Here is a 9,025-nt window from a genome sequence, read left to right as displayed (position 1 = left end):
TAGTTAGACCCTCAGTGTCAGGATTTTTTTTTTTTTTTTTTTTTTCATATGGCCTTAAATTTGTGAGTGACACAACTCCCCTTAAAATTGCCAAGGATTTTCTACAAAAATTCCTCTCAATAAGGTTTTGACTGGACTAAAGGAATGTGGGAGGTGATCATAGAACCTAGATGTATTCACAGATGCCCAAATACATGTAGAATCAATTTTCCAAAATGGAACATAATCTTCCAACATTGCCAATAAAGATACCAAAAGTCAACTTGGGGAACTATAGTAGAGATATGAATACAACCTTTCGAAAGTCTTTGAGGGGCCCTTACAGAGCCAACAATTAGCTGAAATAACGGTCACTAAGGTGTAAGTTCTTCAAGTTGCGATTCTCAGATCTCCCCCAAATAAATCTGTTTATCACTACCGCAAGATCCAACAATAGGTTCACTGGGATGGAAGACACACTCATTGACTGAACCAGTGTGACCAGGGAGCTTATACAAGATGCGTCTAGATGTAGTATCCCAAATGTATACCATCCGATCTGAACTCCCGGCAGTGACTTTGCTTCCATCAGGTGACCAGCTACACTTCAACAAGTTCTTTTCAAAGTTGTGTTCGTGCCCTTCCATTACCTTTACACACCGATTTTGTGGTGCATATGGACGCATATCCCATATGCAGAGTTTGCAATCCATACCATTTGTAAGAAGATAGGAGCCATCAGGACTCAACTGCATACCTGTTATCATATCTTGATGACCTTGAAGTGTCATTGTAACTTCACCTTTGCGCAAGTCCCATACCTTTACTTCATTGTCAATACCACCTGTGAAGATCTTATCAGATGCATCTGAGAAACCGACGGCTGTGATTTGGTATTTATCTGGAAATGTCTGAATAGCACCCCTCTGACGCATATCCCACAGTTTGGCAGTTCCATCATCAGATCCACTGACAACAAGTGGTGGCCCTCTCCGAGATGGACAGCATGAATTCACGAATGAGGAGTGTTCTGCCATTTTCTTGATTTGTTTTCCTGTTTCAACATCCCATGCCCTCAGCGTTTTGTCAGGGCTGGCTGATATTATCTGTGATCCATCAGTGGTCCAATGAAGATCCAAAACTGCATTCTTGTGCCCTTTTAAAACCATGAAGTTCTTGCAATCCCCGTGCACATTCCACAGAAAAATTTCTTTGTCATGGGACCCAGATGCAACAACTGTTCCCGCAGGATTGAACTTCATTGTATATATGGCACTCTGATGGCCCGTCAGCAACATGATTGGCGATTCCAAACTTGAAGTCCGCTGTTTTCCATTTGGCCCAGGTGCTTGAGGAGTACTATATGGGACAGTAGACCATTCCATTGGCCTTGGACCAACTGTAGACAAAGCATTTTCACCCCCTGATGGAATAACTTCCATTTTGTCTTCTGCTTACTCTAACCAGTGATAAATCTAATCTTTATGGCGTATATCCTGATATAAAAACTAAAGAAATTAGTCATCCATGTTAAATAAAGCAGGATGACATAACTTAAACTGATTATCATGACTACATCCTACATGGGCTATAATTTATTCTGTCTTTCTGATACCTCATAAAGTCAATGGTTAAACAAGATAAAAGTAAAAAATCAAAACCATAATAAAGAAAAACAGGAAATCAACAACTAGACCGTGCTATCTTATTTTAGTTTTAATTTTTTTTTCCCTAAACTGGTAGAATGTTGGAAGAACAGAATGTTGAACTTCCAATTTTCAACCGGTTTAGGGAAAAAAAATCCAAAAACTAAAAGTTAGTGCAGCCTTTCCCCCCACCCCCGCCCTTTTCTCTCTTTAAAAGTATGACTTTGAAAATGATCAAAATTCATCTATACTATGAATCTCCACCCACGTCATGTCACAACCAATCTAAAGCATTGCGCATGCAAAGACAATGGAAAATGAGTAAAACTAAGCAATTGTTACAATCTGCACTCTTTTTTTTTGGGTGATGAGTTAATTATTCTTGCCAATGATGTTTAACATTGCACTAGATGTATCAATTTGTTAAGCACTACAACAAAAACATTTTTGTATTGCATGGTCAACCCAAAAAAATTGACAATCACCCATACAATTAAATATAGGCATAAATCATTATAAATAGAAATGATGATCTAGTTACCAACAAAAGAAACTGAAAAGCATTTAGATTTGATCACATGCTTCAATCAAAGTTAACAAGGTGCGTGTTAAACTTTGATTAGTGCATACATGCAGTCAAAACTAAATGAATTGGGCCCTATTTAACAATAGTCATACAAAGTTTAAACATAAAAAATTAAAAATACTTCTACAATGTTGATTACTATCATTGTTTTTATTTTTTTGGGTCCATGACGTACTATGTGTGAAACATTAATTTTTCTCAAGTTGCTTACTTACACCATTACACCTAGTAGGGGAATAAACAAAATCATAAGCACACAAAAGAAATGTTCATTTTTATCAATCCTAACAGTGCATGAGGAAAAGTTTTTTCTTTTTTATGTTTCACTATAATCATCCAGGGGATGACAAAACAAGGGTAAAAAAATTATTACCATGAGGTACAAGTACAATGTTGCTGATGGTCAAGGACTGACCATTTGCAATTTTGTTTTTAATAATTTTTTTATAAGTAAACATCAATTGGTAAGAAAGAATGGATGAGGACTTAGGTTCCAATCTTACTAAATGATCAAATTAGTAAGATTTGCAGTCCCATTGCTTTGGGTGGCTTGGGGATAAGGAAGGTAAGACTTTTTAATGACGCTTTGCTTGGGAAGTGGCTATGGAGATTTGGGATGGAGAGGGCTGCCCTTTGGAGGCAAGTGATAGAGGTGAAATATGGCAGTGAATGGGGTGGCTGGTGTTCTAGGCCTGTTAATGGTCCATATGGTGTTGGCTTGTGGAAATACATTAGTCAGGGATGGCTTTCTTTCTCTCGCCACATTCTATATGATATTGGGGATGGGTCTAGGGTGAAATTTTGGCAAGACCATTGGTGTGGTGAGACTTCTCTTGCAGTCAGTTATCCTGAATTGTTTAGAGTTTGCCGAGACAAGGAGGTTAGTGTGGTTGAGCTTATGAAGATTGATAATGGAGTCCTTTTTTGGGATGTAAGTTTCTTTAGGGGTGTGCATGCTCGGGAATTAGAGGCATTGGCTGGTTTCATGGATACCATTTATGGTGCTTCAATGAAAGGGTTTGGTGAAGATAAGATGTGTTGGAAACTTGATAGAGAGAAGGGCTTCCTGGTTAAAGACTATTATAGTCTCTTAGTGGGATCTAATGACTATTGCTTTCCTTGGAAAAGTATTTGGAAACAGAAGATTCCTTCTCAAGTAGCTTTCTTTGTTTGGATTGATGCTTTGGGGAAGTGCTTAACAATTGACAATTTACGAAAAAGGAAGGTTTGGATATTGGATTGGTGCTGCATGTGCAAGTGTAATGGTGAATCAGTTGATCATCTTTTTCTTCATTGTCCGGTTGCAATGGATATGTGGGCTATGGTGTTCGGATTGTTTGGAGTGAGCTGGGTTATGCCGCAATCTGTAGTGGGGCTTTTAGCATGTTGGCAAGGCAGATTTGGTTGTCATCAAAATGGGTATATATGGTTGATTGTTCCCCATTGCTTATTGTGGTGTCTTTGGAGAGAGAGAAATAGTAGGTGCTTTGAAGAGATCAATATCAGACTAGAAGCTATTTTTCTTTAGAACTTTAATGGATTGGTTGGCAGCATTGCGGAACCAATCATTTTTATCTTTTCTTGATTTCCTAGATTCTTGTAATTTTTGTCCTTGATTGTTTGACCCCTTGTACACTCCCTGTGTACTAGGGGGTGCTCCCCTTTTTGATATCAATAAACTTATTACTTATCAAAAAGATTTGAACCTAAGATGTAGCCTAACAAATCCTACCCCTTTACTAAGGGGGAAAAAGGAAAGAGAACAATAATATACATAAACTCATGACTCATGAGCATGTAGACGTGTTTTTTTTTTGGTACATGAACACCCACCACCTACTTCTTAAAAAGTAGAGTAGATGCCACTTGAGCTAGAGCTCAATCCTCAATGGTATTACCTCCTTTTTATAAATCCTAAGACAATGATCAAAGAAGAATAAAACCAACACCATGAGGTAAGGGTAGAATGTGATAAAGATGTGAGATGGGACTGATTTAGATTTTCGTTCAAGCCTTACTAATTTCTTTAACTTAGTAAGATTTGGACCTAAAATCTACACTAACCATATCTTACCTCTTTACTAATAATGAAAAAAAAAAAAAGAGAATACACGCTCATGTGCACCCAAAAACAGTATTCAGCTATATCAATTACTAGTTTGAAAATGTATTCTGGTTATTCCTGAGTTCATCATTCAACAAGACTAAATAGAGAGAGAAAGGAACTATCACGGTTATTAGACAACTGAGTATGTATACTCAGTCAACTGTTAGTTTAAAACTTTAAATACACTTGGTACACTCAAAGAATCCATTAGCTCTATCTCTTTAGCTTGATACTTTATTTTTCAGACATAAAACTCCATAAAACTTGAAAATTGTAGTAGTAATAAAATACTAAGGCCCAGAATTAGGAACAAACATTCAATAAAAAAGTATATAAAATACCTGAATTTTGCATGCCGAAAAGAAACTTTAATATGTATATTCCAATATCCTTTTTTTTTTTTTTGGATAAGTAATAAAGATTCATGTATATTCCAATATCCTTTGCCGCATACAATTTAATTTTTCTTCTATTTCTTTATGTTTGTGTGTATAGTTAAGTTCCTACAACTCAATAACCCCAGTTGCAATATTGTGGACCAAAGGGAAACCATTAAGGTAGAATTCTCAATGCAGTCAAACCAATTTTTCTAGGCAGTCAGAGCCACTTTCAGTAAAAAAGTCCCAACTTCTTATTAACTTTTGCTACTTTAGCTGCTTCCCAATGTAGTTGATACCATTTTATCCTTTTTAACGATTTCCCCAAGGGCACCCATTAACATATTCCATTGTACAAATCTAGATATCCAGGCCACGTTTATAAAATAGAAGATTAAATAAACTGCATGCATCAAAATCTTTAGTAAAATTGGCACTCTTTCAACCAAGGAATAAGGCTTCTCATGCAGTACCTAAGATTTAAAACTAAATAATTAAAATCATTTCTTTTTCCCAGTCTTCAAGCTAAACCCAATATACCTAATATTCAACCACTTTACTATCTTCCATGACCTAAATACTTTCTCAGCAACCAAACAGACAGCTAAAGCATTAAACCATCCCCTCACCCCCAAAAGAAATTCAAATAAACCACAAAAGGCTAATCCAATCTAAACTCCCCCAACCACTAAAAAAAGAAAAACAGACCAAAATCTTAACTTCCAAAAAGAATCAAACAATAAGGTAAATCAAGCTCAGTTATTGAGGTTCTAGGAAACCAAACAGCAGAGTAATACTTCTAAAGAAATGAAAATGTCAATTCATGGAATCAAACTAGCCAATATGATACCTAAGATTTAAGCTAAATAATTAAAATTCCTTTTTTCCCAGTCTTCAAGCTAAACCCAGTATACCTAACATTCAACCACTTTACCTTCTTCCATGACCTAAACACTTTCTCAACAACCAAACAGACAGCTAAAAAGCCTTAAACCATTCCCACCCCACAAAAGAAATTCAAATAAACTACAAAAAAGCTAATCTAACCCGAACTCCCCAAAACACTAAAAACAGCGAAACAGACCAAAATCTTAACTTCCAAAAACGAATCAAATAATAAAATAAATGAAGCTCGGTTATTGAGGTTCTCAGAAACCAAACAGAAGAATAACTAAGACAATATGATAACTAAGATTTAAAACTAAATAATCAAAATTCCACTTTTTTTTTCCCAGTCTTTAAGCTAAACCCAGTATTCCCACTATTCAACCATTTTACTGTATCCATTACCTAAAAACTTTCTCAGTAACCAAGCAGACAGCTAAAGCATTAAACCATCCTCATCACCCAAAAGAAATTCAAATAAACTACAAAAAGCTAATCTAACCCGAACTCCCAAACACTAAAAACAGCGAAACAGAACAAAATCTTGACTTCCAAAAAGAATCAAACAATAAGGTAAATCAAGCTCGGTTATCGAGGTTCTCAGAAACCAAACGGCAGAGTAATACCTTTACAGAAAGGAAAATGTCAATTCATGGAATCGAACTAGCCAATATGATAACTAAGATTTAAAACTAAATCATCAAACTTCCCCTTTTTTCCCAGTCTTCAAGCTAAACCCAGTATACCTAATATTCAACCATTTACTGTATCCATTACCAAAAACTTTCTCAGTAACCAAACAGACAGCTAGAGCATTAAACCATCCCCTCACCCCCAAAAGAAATTCAAATAAACCACAAAAAGCTAATCTAACCCGAACTCCCAAACACTAATAACAACGAAACAGACCAAAATCTTTAACTTCCAAAAATGAACAAAACAATAACAATAACAGCAGAGTAATACATATACAGAAATGAAAATGCCAATTCATGGAATCACAGTAGAGAAATATGACAGAAATTGTACGGAATTAGGGTTTTGCAGAGAGAAAGAGAGAGTACCTGGTAGAGATTTGCGTGTTAAGCTTAAACCCTAGAGAGTTCTTTTTTTTTTCTCTGATAGTGAAGGAGATTTGGGATCTGACTCTGTTTTAGAGTTTGGACCCCGGTTTAATATCTTTCATTGCACGTCGTCGTTTTGGTCCAAACTTACACTGTTTAGATTTTCTTTCTTGTATTTAATAGTGTGAAACTGTATATACAAATATTTTTGTCTTAATTTTTTTTGTTCGGCTTTTCACTCTACTAATTACTTTTTTTTTTTTTAATCTCATAAAATAACTAAAATTTAAAATGAAAAAGAAAAAAAATATATAGGCACATGACATCTTGTTTGAATTTAGCCATAGTAATAGGGGGGAGGATTCTTTATTCCCAAATGATTGATCAACGCTTAAGCCACATCAATTTAGATGGGTTGAGATGAAAAGTTAATAAGTTAACTTTTCACCTCAATAGTCACGATTTGAGGTGAAAAATCATTTTTAAGCTTTTTTTTTTAATCTTAGTCATCTATAACTATTTTACTCAATATGGATTCCTTATAGTTATAATGACTATCATTTAAAATGTGGAAACTAATTGGGATATTAAATGCGATTCGATCTAACTATCAAGATATAATTGACAAGGTTAAGGGTTTGTTCGGAATGAAGGGGAAAAGAGAAGGCAGTAGACGGGAGATGGTTGGAAGTCCCTCTCCCTCCATCCAAACATAGGGTAAGGGAAAACTAAAGAGTAGCGTCTATTATACACTACTTGTTATACACAATGTACACAAATTTTAGATTTTGAATTGAAATCATAACTTAGGGTCCGTTTGGTTCAGAGGATCGAAAAGTGGGAGGATAGAAAATGGGGAGAGGATGGAAAAGTGGGAGGATAGAAAAGATTTTAGTTTTCCTCATTTGTGTTTGGTTGGAAGGGTGGAAAAGTGAAGGGATGAAAAACTTTTTTATTTAGTTGGAAAGAGAAATGGGAGGATAGAAAATGGAGTTTGTATAAATTTACTCATATGTCCTTATTAAAAATAATGTTCAATTAAGAAAAAATAAGGCAAACAACCACAAAAAAAATGCAATAATCCAAAGTTTATTAAAAATGAAAATTCATGTCCAATAAAATATAAGAAATAAATTTACAAAATTAAAAAGAAAAAACGTTCAAAAAAAAAAAGGCACTGGTACTATGGTGAATCACGGGTTCATGCACTGATGCACATCATCATACTTAAAAAAAAAAAAAAAAAAAAAAAAAAAAAAAAAAAAAAATCAACGTCCAGTGAAACTGTGAAACCCAAAAGAAAAAAAGGAAAAAAAAAATAGTAGGCAAGCCACATTTATTACGCCAGGTTGAGGTTGCCCAAAAAAAAAAAAAATATAATAATAATAATAAAAAGAAAATGTGGGCAATTTTGTCCAACTTTCACTCTCATTTTCTCTCCAATTTGGAGAGATTGTGTTTTGGAGGGGAGGAGAGAAAACTGGTGGGTCCCACCAAAATCTCTCCTCTTTTCCACCCTCAACCAAACAACCAAAAATATCATTTTCTCTCCACTTTTCTTTCCTCCATTTTCCATCCTCCCTAAAATCACTCCAAACAAACATAGTTAAAGTCAGTAACTATGAGTAGGACCAAGGTCACAACATGATTTTTAGTGTCTCATTTTGCAAAGTACGATTCTAGTGTACAATAATGCTCAATCCCACAAAGCATAACATCAATAATAAATAAGACTACATTAGGAAAAATAACAAGGTGGAAATGTATGAATACAAATCCTCTTATATTCGAAATGTAGTGAACATCTTGTTTAGCTTTTGAAATAATTTTTCATTATTGATATGCATATATATGCAAAGCTTGCTACAACAAGAGTTGCCAAGCATTTAAGTCTTGGAAATCCATAGCCTAATTATACAGACAGTTTGATAACTCCCGTAGAGTATCAGAAACAAAATAATAACAAGCATACAACTAAAACTCAATCAAATTAAAAGCATCGCAATTGCCAATAAATATTAATATAAAGAACAGTAATAACTCCTAGAAAGAACACGATGTATGATACTGAAAAGCTGGCATAGAAAACCACTTGATCTACTTCATGCCATTTCCCATCACTTATGCTTGAGGATTTTGGCGGCATCCGAGGCAAATCATCTATACTAGTGCATTTTTTATCAAATGGTAGACCACAAAGAAAGGGATTTCCTTCATAGCTACTCTAGCTAAATGTTCCAAACTGTTGTTTCATTTCTGGTGTCTTACCCGATAAGTTGTTATGAGCAACACTAACCACTGCTAGAAAATGGAGCTCAATAAGTGTTGGAGGGATTTGTCCACTCAAAGTATTGTAAGAAAGGTCCAAGCTTTCTAATTCA

At 35.0% G+C, this 9,025-nt stretch overlaps 2 protein-coding genes across 2 annotated transcripts; one reads left to right on the top strand and one right to left on the bottom strand.

Annotated features, from left to right (window-relative positions):
* Positions 1–206: 206 nt before the first annotated feature.
* Positions 207–6,798, bottom strand: LOC126701822 (uncharacterized). Its single transcript, XM_050400206.1, has 2 exons — positions 6,645–6,798; positions 207–1,475 (listed from the first exon to the last, which is right to left on the bottom strand). The coding sequence occupies exon 2, from the start codon at positions 1,419–1,421 to the stop codon at positions 384–386; it is 1,038 nt and encodes a 345-aa protein (XP_050256163.1). The 5' UTR covers positions 1,422–1,475; positions 6,645–6,798; the 3' UTR covers positions 207–383.
* LOC126703767 (uncharacterized) lies at positions 2,828–3,739 on the top strand. Its single transcript, XM_050402844.1, has one exon. It carries the CDS (start codon positions 2,828–2,830, stop codon positions 3,737–3,739), a length of 912 nt encoding a protein of 303 aa, XP_050258801.1.
* Positions 6,799–9,025: the final 2,227 nt, after the last annotated feature.

This window comes from Quercus robur, chromosome 10, assembly GCF_932294415.1.
Source record: "Quercus robur chromosome 10, dhQueRobu3.1, whole genome shotgun sequence".
Lineage (NCBI taxonomy): Eukaryota > Viridiplantae > Streptophyta > Magnoliopsida > Fagales > Fagaceae > Quercus > Quercus robur.
Note: the sequence above shows the minus strand (reverse complement) of the source record. Positions and strands in the feature narration are given on the sequence as shown.